The sequence below is a fragment of the Zosterops lateralis genome (genome assembly GCF_965231275.1).
Source record: "Zosterops lateralis genome assembly, chromosome: 16".
Classification (NCBI taxonomy): domain Eukaryota; kingdom Metazoa; phylum Chordata; class Aves; order Passeriformes; family Zosteropidae; genus Zosterops; species Zosterops lateralis.
Genome location: NC_139776.1, coordinates 7,735,385 through 7,754,069, shown reverse-complemented (window position 1 = coordinate 7,754,069; position 18,685 = coordinate 7,735,385). Strand labels below are relative to the sequence as shown.

Genomic DNA, 18,685 nt, shown 5'->3' with positions numbered 1-18,685 from the left:
GAAGAGCCTAAAATCACCACTGGTGCACAGGGGTGCACACACTGCGAGGGTCTGAAACCTCCGGGGTGCCTTTTTGGGGGGGGTCCCTTCCGGAGGCACCAGCTCTTCCCAGTGCTGTAACCTTCAATTACGACATCACTTTTTCCTGAACACGGGTGTCTGACGCTGCCGCGTGGGGAAAAGTGGAGCAGAGAAAAAAAATTTAAGACCCGTCCCCCCCACCCCGGCCTTGGGGCAGCCAGAACCTCAGGCGTGGGCCAGGAAAGGGAAAGTGAAAGCAGGAGCCGCTTTCGGTTTCGCCGCCGGGCCGCGATGGCGGAGCCGGGGTCGCCCATGCGGCTGAAGGAGTGGCTGATCGCGCAGATCGACAGCGGCCGGTACCCGGGGCTGCGCTGGGAGAACCGGCACCGAACGCTCTTCCGCATCCCCTGGAAGCACGCGGCCAAGCAGGATTACCGGCAACAGGAGGATGCTGCGCTTTTCAAGGTACCCCGGGCTCCCCGCTGTCCCCGCCCGGCCCTGGGAGAGTTCCCGGGACTGGCCGCCGAGCTCCGTGTGCGCTCCCGGGGCTGCCCATTGCCCGAGGGTCTCCCAGCTCCGTGCGCACCCCGGAATCGCTCACCCAGCTCTGTGCAGCCGAGCTCCATGTGCACCTCCAGGGCTCTCCATTACCTGGCTCTGTGCGCGGCGCCAGGACTTGGCTCCTGGCACACACCGCTCAGCTCCGTGCACACTCCCGGGGCTCCCGGTTGCCCCGCTCTGTGTGCTCCCCTGCGACCCCCCCGCAGCACCCAGCTCCCCCAGGACACCCAGCCCCGGTTCCCCACTGCCCCCCTCCCCACCCCGGGGGACTCACACCCCGCTGAACCCCCTTGGACAGCCGCGCCGGGGGTCAGGTTGTGGCAACCCCCACAGCACAGGGCACCCTGTGTCCCTCAGGCTTGGGCCATCTACAAGGGGAAGTACCAGGAGGGGACCGACAAGGCCGACCCCTCCACCTGGAAGACGCGGCTGCGCTGTGCCCTCAACAAGAGCACCGACTTCCAGGAGGTGCCCGAGCGGAGCCAGCTGGACATCTCCGAGCCTTACAAGGTGTACCAGATCGTGACTGACAGAGGCTGTGGTGCAGGTACGTCCCTGCTCTTCCTCCTCCTGTGCCAGATGTGGGGTTGATACCTGAACTGTGCCTGTACAAGCCCCATGCCCCACAGACATTACCCTTCCTCCCTGCTCCTCTTCCTCTCTGGGTGTCCTGGACAGCCAGCTGTCTTCCCTGGGGATGTTCCTGCCGTTTGTCAGGGGTTCATCTGTTCTTTCTTGCTCTCTGCAGAGAACAGTGACACACAATCCCCAGGCAGTCAGGACCAGCAGGTGAGCCTGCCCTGTGCCGTCCAGGCAGGGGAGAAGGTGGGACCCTCAAATCCCCCCCTCACCCATCAGCTGCTCCCCTGCTTGCACACTGCCTGCATTTGTCCCACGGGGCATCAGAGAGGGTCCTCTGTGCCATGCACTGCCACACCCAGGCAGGGGATCTGCTGGCTTATGGGGTCCATGGTAGAGGCTGGAGCTGGCTCAGGATCCCCCACTGCCAGCTCAGCCCTCACCAAAGCTGCTCCTACCCCCAGGGCAGCACTGCAGGGAGTCCAAAGAAGGAGGAAAGCCAGAAGGACTTGCTGCAGAGTGCCCATTGGTCTCCACAGCCCCGGCTCTCTGGCCACCCAACTGAGCGAGGTGAGGAGGGTCCCTTTCTTTGGGATGGGGCTGGGGGGCAGGGAGGACACACTTCTGCCAGGATCCTGCTCTCCTGTCACTTGTGCAGGCAACAGCTGTGGGGATTGAGGTAGGGGCTGAGGACTCCCACTCTACCCCAGCAAAGCCATGCCCTTAGGGGATATAACGAGGCACAATAATGAGCAAACTCAGTGGGAAGTGTGGGCCCAGGGGCTTGGGCCAGGAGTGCCTGGGAGCCCTTGGGGTAACTGTCCATGTCCTTTTACCTCCTTATCTCTGGCCTGGTCCAGGGTGCCTTGTGAAGGGAGTCTTCTATGGCTGGAACCTGACCCATGGCCAGTTTGTTCCTGGACCCCAGTCTTACCTCCCTGTGGAGGAGGTCAACAATTCAGGTAAGGAGCCATGCTGCAGGCAATGCTCTGGGTTGCCCCACCAGCCCAGATGGCCCATGAACTGACCCTCCCTTTGCCCCAGACTGCTGGCTCCACATCCGCCTGTACTACTGCGACGTGCTGGTGAAGGAGGTGACCACCCGCACGGCCGAGGGCTGCCGCATCACCACCAGTGCTGTGCCAGCCACCAGCGAGCACCTCTACGGCCCCTCCTGCATGGAGCAGATAAAGTTCCCCCCACCACAGGTGCTCAGTGGCCACGGTCAAGTGGCCTGCATGACCGACGTGCTGGAGCGGCTCTTGCCCCACCTGGAGCGCGGGGTGTTGCTGTGGGTGGCACCTGAGGGGGTCTTCATGAAACGCCAGTGCCAGGGCAGGGTGTACTGGAATGGACCACTGGCCCCACACAAGAACTGGCCCAACAAGCTGGAGAGGGAGAAGACTTACAAGCTGCTGGACACACAGCAGTACATACAGCGTAAGTCCCTGGAGATGCCTCTCCCCTCAGGAAGAGGGGCAGGTGCTGCCCTGGCGTGGCTGATGGAGGCTGACAGGTTTGGTGTCTTGCAGAGGTGCGGGAGTACCTGAGCAATGGGCAGCTCATGCCTCAGTACCAGATCTACCTGTGCTTCGGGGAGGAATACCCCACCAGAGCTGAGCACCCCTTCCAGAAGCTGATCATGGCTCATGTGAGTACCCACTGGGGCTGGCAACCCCCAAGCCAGGCACAGGGACCATTGCAAGGCAGGGACACAGACCTGTACCCATCCTCTGTCATTCTGTGCCTCCACAGGTGGAGCCGGTGTTCGCACGGGAGCTCTTCCATCATGCCCAGCGCTTGAGGCCGACACTGCTCCGCAATTCCCCCCAGCCCTGTTCCCCTGGTGCCTCCAGCCATGTTCTCCATTTCCTCAAACAGCTCTGCCAGCCCTGAGCCGAGTGGGAGAGGAGAGCCCAGTTATCATAAAGTCTCAGAGTGAGAGGCTTTGAGCCCCATGGCCCCACTCCAACTGCATGTCCCGAGGCAGTGCGCTCAGAGTGCTCAGTGTGCAGGACCAGAATAGGACAGGTGTTAGCTGGAGTGGGTAGGTGCTGCTGCCCCTGTGATTGCTGTATTTATTCCCCAGGAGTCCCCCAGGTGGGATTTGTTGTGTGCCTGTTCAGCAAGCCAGGGCAGACCTGGCTCTGTCCTTGCACTTTGCGCTGCCAGGACTCGCCATTGCAAACCTTAGAAATAAAGGTTGTGTTTTCATACCAGTGTTGGGGGCTGGCTCTGGTTTGGGGGGCGGGTGCCGGTCCAAGCAGGGCACAGGTGGCTGAAGAAGCTGAGTCCAGACAGAGCCTCATGTGGGCAAAGCCAGCTCAGCCCCAGCCACAGGGAAACAGCGTGAGACAACTCCTTGCCCCAGCACTGGCTGCAGACCTGTCCTGCCCCTTGGCAGGGGTGAGGGCAGCAGCAAGGTGCCTGATAGCTGCTCTGCTGACCTGACAACACAGAAGGCTGTCCCAAAGGCAGTCACTCCCTGTGCCTCAGTTTACACTCACGAGTGGTGTGATGGGGCTCCTGGGGCTGTGCTGTGGCCAGAGTTTTGGGAACAATGTGGGGACTGGGCAGAGGATGCAGCACAAGCCCTGGCTGGGGACAGGGGCTGAGGCACTGGGGTGGGCAGGGGGCAGACAGGCATCTGAGGGCAGGCAGCACCCTCAGTCCTGCCAACATTCCTCACTCAGCCTCACTCCAGGCCCAGCCGGAGCCGGGCTGCTCACCGTGAGCAGGGCAGGATGAGAACCAGGCCGTGGGAAGCTTCCGTGGGAAAAGGGGCTGGGGGATCCGGGGGCTGTGCCCGCCTCTGCCCTGGGGAGGCTGCGGCCGTGCCAACCCCGGGGCCACTGGCTCTGGCCGCAGGCCTTGGCGGCGCATCCGTCCGTCTGTCCGCAGGGACCAGCGCTGGACGGCAGAGCCCCGCTCCGCCCTGGGCGGCCCCTCAGAGGAGGGGCCCGCCGCCCCCTCGCCGGCCGGCGGGTTTTAACGGGCCGTGCTGGGGCCGTGCGGCAGAGCGGGTTCAGCGGCAGAGCTGGGACGGCGGGGCCGGCCGGGAGGATGCAGCCGGACCTCCCCGTCGGCGACGCGGCGCTGCGCAGCCCACCGGCCCCTGAGCCGGCCGGCGGCGCCTTCCCCGGCGCTGAGGCCACCAAGCCACCCTACAGCTACATCGCCCTCATCACCATGGCCATCCAGAGCGCGCCCGAGCAGCGCATCACCCTCAGCGGCATCTACCGCTACATCATGGGCCGCTTCACCTTCTACCGCGAGAACAAGCAGGGCTGGCAGAACAGCATCCGCCACAACCTCTCCCTCAACGAGTGCTTCGTCAAGGTGCCCCGTGATGACAAGAAGCCGGGAAAGGGCAACTACTGGACCCTCGACCCCGACTGCTACAACATGTTTGAGAACGGCAGCTTCTTGCGGCGCCGCCGGCGCTTCACCAGGAAGAGGGGCCTCCGGGATGCCCCGGGCACTGAGGGGGACGAGGGGCGCGGGAAGACCCCCAGACAGCCGGCACGAGGGCTGCCCGCTGCCCCAGTGCCCGAGAAGGGGAAGGCAGAGGCGGGCTACACCTCGCCGTCGGCCGCAGGACGCCTGCCCAGCCCTGCCGCTCTGTCCGAGGCTGCCGGGGCGCCAGGGTGCGCTGAGCCCTGTGCCCGGCGTCAGCCGCCCAAGGCCAGGCAGCCCTGCCTGTACCTGCAGGACATGCCACAGCCCAAGGGGCCGTTCTTCGCGGCCCCCGAGAGCCGCCCGCCCAAGGAGACTGTCTTCGGGGGGCTCCCGGCGGCGCTGCAGCTGCCCCGGCCAGGTCAGTACCCATTGCCCGGCGAGCGCCCGGCCCAGCACCAGCACCCTGCCCTGCTGCCCGCCCTGCTGCCCACCCAGCACAGGGACCCCCCGCAGGACTCGCCGGTCACCCCAGACACGCCCCCAGGGCAGCTGGAGGGCAAGGAGCTGGCTGCCCCTACTCTGGGGCCGTGTCAGCCCTTCGGGCAGGTGCCACCTGCATTTCCTGGCAACCTCCTCGGCACGGGCAAGCCTCCCCCATCCTGCTTCCTGGAGGGAGAGGGCTACACGCAGCCCCACCTGCCCGTGTTCGGCTCCTTCAGCCGGCCGGGCCCCGAGGCGCTGGGCAGCAGATACCAGTGCCGGGTGCAGGCGCTGAGCTTCTGCATGAAGGAGCGGCCCTGCGGCACCGCGCTGGAGCATCTCCTGGCCGCAGCGCCCCCGGCCTCCAGTGCCCCCCGCCAGCCGCCCTTCGGGGCCGTGGGGCCACGGGCAGGTGAGCAGAAGGAGCCATGGGGGCCGGGGACCACGATCCCACTGCAGGGGGGGAATGGTTACCCCCTGGGGCTGCCCCCCTGCCTCTACCGGACACCCGGCATGTTCTTCTTCGAGTGAGGGACAACCCAGCCCGGGACAACCCAGCACCTAATAAAGCAAGTTCCCCAACGCTGCCTCTGTGGTCTCTGTGCCCCATCCGAGGTGGGCAGTGGGCAGGGGCAAGCTGGGGACCCTCAGCCCCTGCTCAGGTGCTGGCTGAGGGACACAGGTGCCACCTGGCACAGCCTCCATCCCCAGCAGTCCCTTCATTAGTGACCGCTGAGTGGATGGTGAGGCCATGTGGGGATGGGGCATGGCCTGGGCCAGGGCACCTACACACAGGTCCTGTGTCCCAGGGAGATGCTGGGGATAAGGTCCTGCCATAATGTGGGGCTGGGAGCCCCTGAAGCACCATCCCATGGTAGTGCAAGGGAACTTTGTCCCTGGGGGTCAGGGGGATGTGCTGCAACAGAAATTATCCCCCAGCAGAACCCCACTGTCACCTCCCTGTGCCTGGGACCCCTCCAAGTTCCTGGTTTTGCACAGGATGCCACACAGGGCACAAGTGGCACCAGCCTCAGTGTGTGGCCCTGCAAATGGACCCAGGTTGCCCCAGACAGACTGCGGGGAGGCACCAGGGGTTGTGGCACAGTGTGGAGGCTCTGCTGTGGGGGGGACAGGGCTCCCTCCCCTCTCTGTCCTTGCTTGTGGCTGTGTCAGTGCCTGGCTGGGATTCCAGCTAGTCCCTGCAGGCTCCGAGACCAGGGCAGCCCCAAAGATGGGCTGTGCCAGGGGCTGCAGCTCTGATGGGAACAGCCAGGAAAGTGGATTCCTCTGACCTGAATCATGCAGGGTGGCTGCCAGTGAAGAGGCACCGGCTGAGTCACCGCTGTTGACACTGGGCTGGGCACAGGGATATGCCCCAACTGGCCAGGCTGGGGGACACTGGAGTGGGCAGGGTCCCCACACAGCCCCAGGATGGGACCTGACCACCAGCCCCTTCCCACACAGCACTGGGACACCCGAGCACTGCAGTGGGGCCTCTGAGCACTGGAGTGGGGCCAGAGTGATGCCGGCAAAGTGAAGGGCTGTGCTTGTGCCCCCCATCCTGCCAACCCCAGGAGCACAAACACACAGACCCCATGGCACAGCCCGCCTCAGGACAGACAGGGCTGGCAGGGGCTCTCCGTGCTGATGTGGGGACCAAACTTATATCAAAGTTCCCCCAGCTCCCCAAGGCCGGGGGACTCCAGTTTGGCCAGTCTCGGGGGTCTCTGCGGGGGCGGTGCTGGCACGGAGGAATGCTGCCGTCACTCAGGGACCGGGAGGGCCGCGTCAGCTCTGTTATCAGCCCCCAGACGGCTGCTGCTGGGCCATGGCTGCGTCCCAGCCCCGGGCAGGGCAGGGGGGCCGCCCTTCATCATCGGGGACCGCCACTCAGCCCTGGGCCTCTCTTTTCTCCCTTTTTTTTTCCCTTACCCAGTGGAAAACAATATTTGAGCGCCTACATCATGCTGGCGTCTCCGGAGCGGCCGGCGGCGAGCGCGGCTGACCTCAGCCCCCTCCTTCCACGGTCCCCGGGGGCGCGGGAGGAAACGAGCGCCGCAGCCGTGCCCAGGGGCCGTCTGGTTCCCACGGAGCGTGGCCGGGCCCATCGCCCGCCCCGGCTGGGAACACACGGCCCCGGCCCCACGCTGTGCCCGGGATGGGGTCCCTGTGCTGGGAGCAGTGGCGCATCCCCAGTCCCCGCAATCTGCAGAGCCGCCGGGGATGGGCACTCCTGTCCTGCACAGCCCGCACTGCCCGGGAGGGCAGACCAGAGCCGTGCCTGTCCCAGCGCTCCCCTTTCCCGCCCTCACCCCGGCTGCCGGTCATGGACCCGCTGTTCTCCCAGCTCTGCCTCCTCCCTGGCTCCCTCCTGCTCGCTGTGGGTGGCCTGATCCCCCGCCCACTCGCCCGCTCCCATCCTGGGCCGTGCCGCGGCCGGGACTTGCTGCACCCGGTCACGGGGCCAACCTGCTGCCGCTGCCGGCGGTGCTGCCAGGTGCCGGTGCCGGAGCTCTGCCCGCTCCCTTTCCCTCCCTGCACTGCCTGCGGGGATCCTTGTTTCTGCAGGCAGGGTGGGTGCCACAGCAGCAGGGTGCATGGGGAATGTGTGCTGCTGCGGGCTCCGGGGATGGATGCTGAGGACACACGTGTGCACATCCAGACTGCACCGTGCATCTGTGGGGGTGATGAGGACCCCACACACAAGGGATGGACCTGGCTGTTGTGGTCAGTGGGACCAGTCCACCTCAAGCAGCTTCAGGGGTTCATGAGCTCTGTTGGCTGGGAACACAGGATGGGATCACAGCTACTTCCATGGGTGTCAGCCCTGTGGCCCCACTCATCCGGCCCCAGTGTGTGTCTCTGTAGGGTCCCAGGGTAGGAAGGAGGGGGCTGGAGAAACCAAACGAGGCTGTGGGGTAGGAGTCCCCCACCCTGGGATGTGCTGGTGTCTGTGCATCCAGACATGCACACACAGGGCTGTGCTCAGCATCTGATCCCCTACAGCAGCTCAGAGTGCCAGGAATGTCCGGGGCTGATGGTCCATCTGGAAGCCCCGTGGCCACCCCAGAGCAGGACCCTGCAGCCCCTGTGGCCGTCCGGGGCCAGGGCCGGGACCGGGGCGATGCTCAGCTCCTGGGGCCAGACAGGAAGGAGACGTCACCGCCGTGGAGCGTAACTCAAACCAGATGGGGCTGTGCTGGCGTCCAGGCCTGTGGGGTGGTCACCGACAGGAACCGGTCAAAGGCTGCCGGCAGGAAGCGGCTGGGAGGGACGCCTGCGGCGGGGCTGGAGCCCGGGCTCTGGCAGCCTTAACCACTGCAGGGCCAGCCGTAGCTCCCCTGGGCAAAGGGGCACCAGGACTCACCAGCCCTTGCCTGGGCATCCCACCCCATATGGGCAGATGCTGAAGATGTGAGGACACGTCTGTCTGACTGACAGCTGATCCATCCACCCATCCAGTCAGCCACTTCCCCCAGCCCCTGGGGTGTTCAGAGCTGTTGGGTGTGTAGCCCAGACACCCTTGGCATTATGCCTGCACAGCCCTGCCCAGGACGTACCAGGTGGTCCCTGTCCACAGCACAGCCCAGACCCATTCCCTCTACCACAGAGATGAGATTCTGCTTCCCATCCTCATCTCACTTATCCCGCTACTGTCAGGCCCCATAGGTGGGAGTAGGGCCTCCCCAGCCCCCGGAGTGGCAGGTGTGGGCTGTGGGCAGACCTGTACATTTATTTACAAGACAGCAAGTGCTTTGGAGGGCTCCATTATGAGGCAGGGTCCCACCAGCCATGGGTCCTGCCTGGTGAGCACAAGCCTGAAGCCCCTTCCCCTGCTGCAGCCAGTGTGGAGCTGAGGGGCAACGTGTCCCTGTGTCCCTCCCCAATGTTTTTCCAGCAGGCACAGAGGGCAGAGGCAGCTCCAGAGCAAACACACAGCCTCGGCTTGTGGGGGGCTCAGCCATGGCAAAAACCAAAGCTGGGGGACCTCTGGCCAACCTCCCATCCCCTCCTGCAGTGGGCAAGGCTGGACGATGCAAATCCCAGGGGATGCCCGAGGGGCGCAGGCAGAGAGGACGGGGACGGGGATGGGGACAAGGCGCGGGAGCTGCAGCAGCACCCCTCTCCCGGTCCCAGCGGGTCCCGGAGCCCCGCGCAGGGCGGGGATGTGGCGGCCCCGGCGGAGCAGTTCCGGTGTGTTGGTGGTCGGTGAGCGGTGCCGGCCGGAGCGCGGACCAGCTGCTCTGCATTATCCCGCCTCGCTCATCGCGCTCTGCCGGGGACGGGTGAAGCAGAGGTTGTGTTTTTCCCCCGCTGGCAGAACCGAAGGGCAGGGAGGGCAGGAGGAACACAAAGCCTCCTTCTTTCCTCGTTGGCTCCCAGCTGGGGACGCCGCTGGAAGCGTGCTTGCTGCTTCCTCCCTTCCTGTGCGAGCCGCAGCTCGGGGCCAGCTCCGCTCCCACATGCCCAGCTGGCCGGGAGGAGGTGCCTGAGCCTCGGCTCCGGCGTCAAAGCACCAGGGAGAGGGTCCGCGGTGCCCTCCAGCATCATCGCCGAGCCACCGAGCTGGGAAGGGAGGTCGGGCAGTGCAGGGCACAGCGGCAGCGAAGGCAGGCAGGGCTGCGGCATTTACAGGCACAGAGGGCGCTTTTTGAGTCCAAAGCAGCAAACATCAGGTGGCCGAGGCAGCGGGATCACACCGGAATGCCCTTTCTCCTCCGAGGGCACGAGAAGGAAGCGTGAGCAGAGCACAGACGCTGCAGGTCGGGCATCACGCAGCCGGGCCAGGGCCAGAGATGAGATCAGAAACCTTCACTCCGGAGCAGCCTCACAGAATGAGGAAATCCCGGCAGGAGCAGCGGCTCGGTGGGAGTGAGTGAGGCGGGCTGGAGCCTCCGGAGCCTCAAGGCCACTGCGAGCATTCCTAGCAGTGATAATGGTCCTGAGCGCGGTGGGACCCGCCCCACAGAGCTGCTCCACAATGGTGGGGGCCCCTCTCAAGTGGTTCCTTTCTGGCCTCGGCTCCCCTGGGAACCCGAGCTGGGCTCAGATGCCCAGAGCTGTCAGGGACCCCGAGCTCGTGATCTTCCTGAAGCGGTTGGCAGCACACACCCCGATGAAATTTTTCTGTGAAAGGGAAGAGGAAAGATTTTCATCCTCTGGCAAGGGCCGTGGCACTGAGGATTGAGCCAGACCCAGCTCTGGGGCCTGACACTTCTCCTGCCCCTAAAAGCTGCTCTTGGGATTGGCTCAGGAATAACCACCACAAAGAAACCTGTGCTTGATGGGGGAGTTACCTCAGGGGCATCCAGCTCGAGGGTCCCCAGCCCTGTGTCCCAGCTGCCAGCAGCACAGCGAGACAGAGCCATTCTCCATGCTCCAGATGCCATCCACCAGGACAGGCAGAGTCTGGCAGCTCCCTCCCAGCTCCCTCAGAAGCTGCTGACCCTCATGCCCTCGCCAGAGCCCGCACCTTCCAGCGCCGCCTCATGACGTATTTCTTGAGCAGCAGTTGGGACTTGAGCCGTCGGTTGGAGCGTTTGGCCTTTTCTGCCAGATTATTGAGCCAGGGATGCTGCAGGCACTGGTCAGCACTCATCCGGGCACTGGGAGAAAGAGGAGCCCACATCAAACCTGCTCAAGCCCCTCATCCCCAACCACCCCCTTCTCCAGCCACTCCAGAGCCCCCAAACCCCATAACCCTGCAGGGAAGAACCAGATGGAGGGATGTGCCCAGGGACTGGTGGGGCTGGGCGGGACTCTGAGGGGTCCAGCACACCCTGCTTGGGACAGGTGTCCCTGCAGGGATACAGGGCTCTGTTGGGGACAATCAGAGTGGGGCAGAGCCCCATGGGGTTAACTCAGTGCTGGACCCAGGGGATGCTGTTGGCCCTGGTGAAGAGGCAGCATGTGGTACCCAGGCCAGCTCTGGGGATGCCCATCCCAGGACCCCATGGCCACTGCCAGCCTCACACCTCTTATCCTTGATGATGAGGTTGGAGACAAAGTCCTTGGCCTCACTGGAGACACTCTCAAAGGTCTCCTCATCAAAGTACCAGTTGGCAGCCAGGACGTTGTTGAGTGTCTCGGTGTCATCGTCACCCAGGAAGGGGGAGAGGCCGCTGAGCCTGGGGGTGCAGGGAAGTGAGGAGTCAGCTGCTCTCAGGCTTCAGCACCTCCCAAGACCCCCGGAAGAGAGCCAGCCTGGCCAGGGATGTTCCAGGGATGTTCTGCCACCGTCCTGTGCTCCTGCCTGCAGCCTGGCTGAGCCTCTTACTGCCCCCCAGCCCCACACAGCCATCTCTCCATCCAGGAGCCCCCACTTGCCACCAAGCAGCCAGGTGCCTGAGGACAACTCTGCTGTGCCCACAGCTCCCCAGCGTGGCACTGGCAGCCCCCACCCAGCCCTGACGTACAGCATGTAGGTGATGACGCCCATGCTCCACATGTCTGTGGAGTAGGAGACCTGCTCGTAGTTGACCACCTCAGGGGAGAGGAATTCAGGGGTGCCAAAGTTCACTTTCAGCTTCTCACTGGGATTGTACCTGCAGCCAAGAAGGGGTGCAAGTCAGCAGAAAGGGGACAGACTGCTCCCCCAAACCACTGCCCCGCTCTCAACAGATGCTGCCCTTCCCCAGCTAGTCAGGGAATGCTGTGGCCAAAGCAATGGCCTAGAGCAGGTCCTGGAGCTCCAGGAACCCAAAGACACACAGGGTTGAAGGGTGGAAGGGGAACAGGGAGGAGAAAGAAAACCTCACCTTCGAGCCAGCCCAAAGTCAATGATCTTCACCATGTGCCCGGTGGCAGAGACGCAGAGGATGTTCTCAGGCTGTGGGAACAGGGTGACCATTGCCCCACCACCAAGAGGGGACATCCCCACTGCACAGATCCAGCAGCCCACAGGTCCTGCAGCTGACCCACACCAGAGCAATGCTGACAGGCATCACTCCCACAGCCAGTGTCCTGCTGTCACCCTTGGCCCTGTCATTGTCAGCCCCCAGCCCCGCACCTTGAGGTCGAGGTGGAGGACACACATGTGGTGCATGAAGCGGATGCCCTCGCAGATCTGCCGGACGAACACCATGCAGTCCACCTCCGTCAGGTGGTAGTCATCGTCAATGATCCGTTCAAAGAGCTCACCTCCCTCCACACTGCATGGGGATGGACCATGGAGTCACTTTGGGGGGACTCCCTGCCCCAAGCCATCCTCCTGTAGAGCTCCTTGCCCTCCTGAGGAGTGTGGCCCAGCTCCACCATGGAGGTGCTGAGCAGAGAGAGGGTGGGATGTAGCATTTTGGGGCTGGACGGCCCCAGGGTAGGCACAGGCACTCACAATTCCATGAAGAGAATGATCTCCCGGGGTGTTTCGATGGCATCGTAGAGCTGGATGAGATTGTGGTGGTTCAGCTGGTTCATCACGTCGATCTCCAGCAGCACCATCTCCTGCAGAAGGAGCCATGGGGTGTCAGCCCTGGCTGTGGCAGTGGGACAGGCTCTGTCCCCACACCAGAGGCACACAGAGTGTAACACTGCCACCACCTGCCCGGCATCGTTCAGACCTTGTCCTTTGCTCCCTGCTTCCGGATCACTTTGGCTGCCAGCTTGAGCCCTGTCTCCTTCTCTGTGCACGTGTGAACTTCACCAAACTTGCCCCTATGAAGGGAAGGAGGAAGAGAGAGAGGGAGAAGTGCCCACACCATCAGCCACCCAGGCACCTCACACTGCACTGTGGTGCTGCTCTGCACTGCCCGAGGCACCCACCCATCATGACCAGAGGAGTCCCACTGACTCAAAGCCACTGCCCAAGGCTGGAGAGCAGCTGGGGCCAGTGCCAGGAGAAGCACTGGGACCCCTCCTTACCCCCCCAGGATGTCCTTGGAGTTGAGGCTGAACTGGGAGCTGACACTGGCGGAACGCAGGGTGACGGTGCGGTGAGGAAAGGGCGCTGGCGGCGGAGGGACATCGTCTGCCCAGAGACAAAGGATGAGGTGAGAAGGGAATCTGCTGTCCAGGGGACCCCACTTCTGGGTACCCAGGGCTTCCCTGGTGTGGAGTGAAGACAGGCACCCAGCCAAGCCTGTGGGTGCAGGATGGGGCCAGGTACTGAGTGCTGGGCTGTGAGCCAGAGGTTCCTGGCTGGGGCTGCACTGGGTGAGGCAGCAACCCCTGAGGGGTCCCTCGCTACTGCCCATAGCATTGCCTTGCTGCATGGCACTAACCCTGCTCCATGGAACCCTGCACCACAGCACATGCCACTCTGTTCCATGGGACCCATCCCAATGCATAGCACCCACCTCACTTCATGACAGCCACCCCCACCAACCTACATGTCACATTTTCCCTTTCCAGGCCATGTTGTTGTCTGTTACCCTCTCCATGCCACTCCCTACATGCCACCACCTCCTGCTCACCCTCCCAGGACAGATCCCACTCATGGGGCTGCCCATGCACACATTCCTGAGCCACCCTTTCCCAGGTGGACCCAGCAGGACTCAGCCTCACAGGGATCCACACAAGCACCCACTGGCCTCAAGCTCTGCCATCCCTACAAGGACAGTGGTGCAGGATATGAAGACATACTGTCCCCTGCCACCAGCCAGTCACTGTCCCCAGGCTCTTCCTCACAGTCAGTGTGGCCAGAGCAGGCCAGGAAGGGATGTGATGTATTTAGCCCTGTTTACAGTGAAAGGGGAGCTCAGAGGCCACCAGGCAGGTGACAAGCCAAGGACAGGAGCTGGCAGCATGGAGGACAGCAGGCAGGGCCATGGGGTTCCCTGGCTGTCACTCCACAGAGCTCTGGGGAATAAGGAAAAGACCTTACCCAATATTTCAAAAGCATCTTCCTTCCCAAAATCAGGGGTCAGGTAGGGGCTCTGGGGTGGGTTTCCCTCTGTCAAAGTTGGCTGCACCACAGGTCCAGGCTGCTCTGCCACCCCAGCAGGATCCGGGGGCTGCCCAGTGGCACTGGGCAATGTCCTCTCCTGAGGGGTGCCACGGGGTTCCAGGGGCTGCAGGTCCCCCAGGGCTGGTGGGCCAGAGCCAGGCTCTGTCCGACCCTCTTTTGGCTCCACCATTATGGTCTCCTCTTCTATTGTCTCCATCTCTGCCCAGGGCTGCGCCTCCCTGGAAGCAGGAGTGGAAGGTGAGCAGAGCCCAGCCAGCAGCTCCCAAGCCCAGCATCCAGAGACCCAGGGCTGCCTGGAGCAGTGAGGGGGATCCCCCCATCCCAGCAGGGTGTGGGTACCTGTGGCAGGCAGCTGGGCAGCTCAGGCTCTGCAGCAGAGCTGGGCGTGGGGGCTCGGGGGTCGTTGATGGCTGTCCCTCTGTCCCCTTGGACACTTCCTCCCCTTCACCCTGAGCCTTCACCACAGCCATGGCTGCTGCCTCCACGGGCTCTGCAGCCCCATCCCCAGCCTCTGCTCCAGGTGTGGGAGGCTTCACCTCTGCAGCTTTCTTCCCTCCATCCTGAGCCTTTGCAGTAGCTGGGACCTTCTCCTTTTTAGGATCTTTCCCTTCATCCCCAGCCTCTGCTCCAGGTGTGGGAGGCTTCACCTCGGCAGCTTTCTTCCCTCCATCCTGAGCCTTTGCAGTAGCTGGGACCTTCTCCATTTTAGGATCTTTCCCTTCATCCCCAGCCTTTGATGCAGCTGTGGATTTTTCCACCTTTGCAGTTTTCTTCCCTCCATCCTGCACCTTCACAGCTGCTGGAGACTTCTCCTTTGCAGGCTCTTTTTTGCCTCCACTTTGAGCCACTTTTTCAGCTGGTGTTTCCTCTGCCTTTGCTGCTGCTTTCTCTCCATCCTGAGTCTTAGCAGCATCTGGGCCTTTCTCCTTTGCAGGAGTTATGGCTTTCTCCTTCACTGGAGCTGGGGTTTTCTCCTTCACTGGAGCTGGGGTTTTCTCCTTCACTGGAGCTGGGGTTTTCTCCTTCACTGGAGCTGGGGTTTTCTCCTGCATTGGAGCTGGAGTTTTCTCCTTCACTGGAGCTGGGGTTTTCTCCTGCATTGGAGCTGGGGTTTTCTCCTTCACTGGAGCTGGAGTTTTCTCCTTCACTGGAGCTGGAGCCTTCTCCTTCACTGGAGCTGGGGTTTTCTCCTGCATTGGAGCTGGGGTTTTCTCCTTCACTGGAGCTGGGGTTTTCTCCTTCACTGGAGCTGGAGCCTTCTCCTTTGTGGGCTCCTCTTTCCCTCTGTCCGAAGCCTTTTTAACTGTTGAGGCTTTTTCTGCCTTTACCACTTTATTCTCCCCACTCTGAGCCTTTGCAGCATTTGGGGCCTTCTCCTTCGCAGCAGCCGTGGTTTTGTCCTTTGCAGGCTTCGTATCAGCTGGGACTTGCTCTGCCTTTGCATCTTGCTTCCCTTCATCCAGAGCTTTAGCAGTGTCTGGGACCTCCTGTTTCACAACCCCTGTGATTTTCTCCTTTGCAGGCTCTCCTTTGCCTCCATCCTGGGCCTGTACTGCAGCCAAGGCTGTCTCCTCCATGGGTTTTGCCTTCCCTCCTTCAGAGTTTGCTGCAGCCAGAGCCTTCTCCTCAGTGGACTCTACTTTTCCATCACTCTCAGCCCCTGACCCACCAGGTGCTTCCTCTTTCTTGGGCTTGTCCTTTCCTCCATCCTGTGCCTCAGTTACAGCCAGGCCCTTCCCCTCCTTGGGCTCATCCTTCCCTCCATCCTTAGCCTTTGCAGCAGCTGAAGCTTTTCCTCCTTTGAGCTCTCCTACAGCTGGAGCTTTCTTATTCCCAAGCTTATCTTTCTCATCCTTCCCTACACCCTGGGCCTCGGTGGCAGGTGGCACCTTCTGCCCGGTGGATGCTGCCTGCCCTTCATCAGATGCTGCCTGCCCTTCATCAGATGCTGCCTGTCCTCCATCGGATGCTGCCTGCCCTCCATCGTGCTGCACGGCCAAAGCCTCCTCTCCTGGAGCTGCTTCCCGTCCATCCTGGGGCTCTGGAGCATCCAGAGCTGTCTCCTGCTCCGGCTCTGTCTTCTCTCCTCCAGGCTCATCCGTGCCTTTGTCCTGTGCCGCGGTGGCGGCGGGCACTGTCCCCCCTTGGGGAGCTGCAGGTGCCGCGCTGCCCTCGGCTTCGGGGGGGGCCGTGCCGCCAGCCCCATCCGCGCCTCCCCCCTGCTCCATGGGACACTCCGGGCAGGAGGCGGCTGCCCCGCGGTGCTCCCGGCTCGGCGAGACTCCTGCGGGAGAGAAAGCGGCAGCTGAGGGCTCGCCGGACCCGGCACCCTGCAGAAGGGACGGCGGGACTCGGGCAGAGGCTGTGCTCCTGCAGGGATGAGCTGCTGCCATCCAGCCGGGAACTGTGCCCCCGCCGCCCGGCCGGCGGCTCCCGGGCTGGTGGCGACGAGCCAGGGACCCCACGTGGCCACCAGTCCCGGCACCGTCCCATTGTGCCCCGATATCTGCCCCGCGGTGACTGATCGATGGCCTGACCCCGGCACCTGTCACCGGGTGCCCGGGGCCTCCGACGTGCAAACAGCCAGCGCGGCGCGGCCAGGGCGACAGCTTAAGGCCACATCCCACCGTGGCCGGGCAGGAGACAGCGGCTCTGGCCCCGGGCTGGCAGTGGGGATCAGGAGAGGTGAGTGTTCCCGGCTCCCACCATCGCTCCCCATGAAGCACACAGCGGGTCCAGCCGTGCAGACAAACCCCTGAGGTCTGCTCAGGGGCCGCACAGACCCTGCACACTGCAGCCGCCAGCGCTGCTCGTCCCCCTGCCAGGGGTAGCCAGCTCTGCCAGCTCTGCCAAAGGGACCTCTTGGTGCCCTGTACCTGCATTGGGCTCCAGCCCAGCACCTGATCCCCAAATCCCCGTTCTGCCCTGGGCTCCACTGCCCTCCTGTACCCGGTCATCTTTCCTCACCCTGTCCCCAAACACCCCCTATGCAGCCACTCAGAGCCCAGGAGAGCCCACCCCCAGAATAAACCCACCAGCGACCGTGCTGGTAACGGGGAAGTTGCTTGCTGCTCTACTGGAACAGGAGGTGCAGCAGAGCAGCCCCTGGACGAGCGTTCCTACATCCCACAGCTCAGCACAGGAAGCCCCTGGGGTTGGAGGTTTTCTTCCCAGCGCTGGGGGCTCCACTATCCACAGGACCCCCCCCCCACCACCACCACACCCCGAGTCAGAAGCCATGGAGACCCCCCGGCCCCATTACCTGGGTCCTGGTGCAGCGGGCGGTCAGGGAGGCAGCATCCGCACTGTGGCAGCGGCGGAGGGAGCAGCCTCTTCTATCCCGGGTGTAACGGAGCCGGATTAGTGCGGGCAGAGGAGGATCCCTTACAGCGGCGGGAGCCGGCCCACTTCGCCTTTCCCAGCACCTGTTACTGCTGGAGCCCGTTCAAAGGACACGCCACTCTCGCCTGTCCCCCGTGGGCTGGGGACACGCAGACAAGGGGCAGGGGACAGGGACGGACTTGCCTCCTGCTCCAGCACAGCACCACAGGGAGGGCTGGCACTGGACACAGTGGCACCCCAAAACCATCCCATGGGGGGTGGTCTGGGTGAGCTGGACATGGTCCAGATGGCTAAGGCACTCCAAGGTGCCCACAGGTGACACAGGGTGATCACTGCCAACCCACAGGGATGGTGGCCAGGAGCAGCTGGTGATGGTGCTGGTCCCTGTGCTGCTGTGGCCAGCTCTGCCCACTGGCACTGGCCCTTTGGGAGAGCAGCTCCAAAGGACCCTGCGATATGTGGGTATGATGTGGCACCTCTGGGCACTGTCACTGGGCTTTGATGAAAGGGACAGCAGCTGGGAACTGGGCCCTGGCCAGCGGCTGCAGCCTTCCCTAAGAACCAGTTGCAAGACTTATTTTCTGCAAAATCGAGTGTTTTGGGAAACAAGGGAAGAAAGAGGAGCTGGAGGCTCCAGAGAGGTTGAGCTGTGTGTATGGGTGCTGCACAGGCATTATCAGCTCCTTCTGGGGTGCTGCACCCCAGGACACACCTCAGGCACTGTGGGGCTGAATCCTGGTGTTTGCTGGAGGAGTGGGACTCTCCCCAGGCCTCGGCTGGCCAGGTGCCCCCAGGGAGGCTGAGGTTACCCTGGGCTCCTCCAGCCTCAGCCCCTGCCAGCTGCCAGCCTGATCCTGCCTCAAAACTCCCCACCACACAGTCACACAGAGCTCCAGGTCCTGCCAGACACCAAACCCAGCTGCTTAAACCTTCCTTTGCTTTCTCCTTAGTTTAAACTTTAAAAAGGTTTAAACTAAGGAGAAAGCAGGGGGCAGAGCTGGAGGCTACAGCAGCAAAGGAGGTGGGGAGGCTGCCCTGGCCAATATCAGCCACAATGGAGCTGAGTCAATGCCACCAACAAGCAGCAGCAGTCCCCCAAGAGCAAAGCTTACTGTGCCTGCAGCACCTCTTAGTAGGACCAACACTGCTCAGGCAATGCTGTTGCTCCACATTGACAAATCCCAGTGAGCCACCAGCATCTGTGTGCCATGGCCTGGGGTCAGGCTTTGCCAGTGGTTCACATGTGGCATTGAAATCGAGACAAACCAGAATGGGAGCACAGCTTTTCCTCTATCCTTGACGTGCTGCTGTCCCATCTGATGCCTGGCCTGAAGCACCCACCAACAACTCAATGGAAGAGCAACACTTGTCCAGTGGGACACAGCTGGGATTCCTGAG

The 18,685-nt window shown here is 63.0% G+C and overlaps 3 protein-coding genes across 3 annotated transcripts; 2 read left to right on the top strand and 1 right to left on the bottom strand.

The window, feature by feature from the left end:
• Positions 1-127: 127 nt before the first annotated feature.
• LOC310915927 (interferon regulatory factor 4-like) lies at positions 128-3,344 on the top strand. Its single transcript, XM_083873146.1, has 8 exons — positions 128-486; positions 940-1,129; positions 1,331-1,371; positions 1,626-1,731; positions 2,022-2,123; positions 2,206-2,601; positions 2,694-2,812; positions 2,917-3,344. Exons 1-8 carry the CDS (start codon positions 313-315, stop codon positions 3,055-3,057), a joined length of 1,269 nt encoding a protein of 422 aa, XP_083729272.1. The 5' UTR covers positions 128-312; the 3' UTR covers positions 3,058-3,344.
• An 880-nt stretch (positions 3,345-4,224) lies between these two features.
• FOXS1 (forkhead box S1) lies at positions 4,225-5,571 on the top strand (the record flags this gene model as incomplete). The annotated part of the gene is made up of 1 exon (XM_083873377.1): positions 4,225-5,571. One exon carries the CDS (start codon positions 4,225-4,227, stop codon positions 5,569-5,571), a length of 1,347 nt encoding a protein of 448 aa, XP_083729503.1.
• A 3,135-nt stretch (positions 5,572-8,706) lies between these two features.
• MYLK2 (myosin light chain kinase 2) lies at positions 8,707-17,289 on the bottom strand. The gene is made up of 12 exons (XM_083872956.1): positions 17,208-17,289; positions 14,285-16,229; positions 13,862-14,163; positions 12,901-13,006; positions 12,600-12,693; positions 12,374-12,483; positions 12,050-12,191; positions 11,799-11,869; positions 11,457-11,585; positions 11,016-11,168; positions 10,514-10,646; positions 8,707-10,167 (listed from the first exon to the last, which is right to left on the bottom strand). Exons 2-12 carry the CDS (start codon positions 16,171-16,173, stop codon positions 10,087-10,089), a joined length of 3,210 nt encoding a protein of 1,069 aa, XP_083729082.1. The 5' UTR covers positions 16,174-16,229; positions 17,208-17,289; the 3' UTR covers positions 8,707-10,086.
• Positions 17,290-18,685: the final 1,396 nt, after the last annotated feature.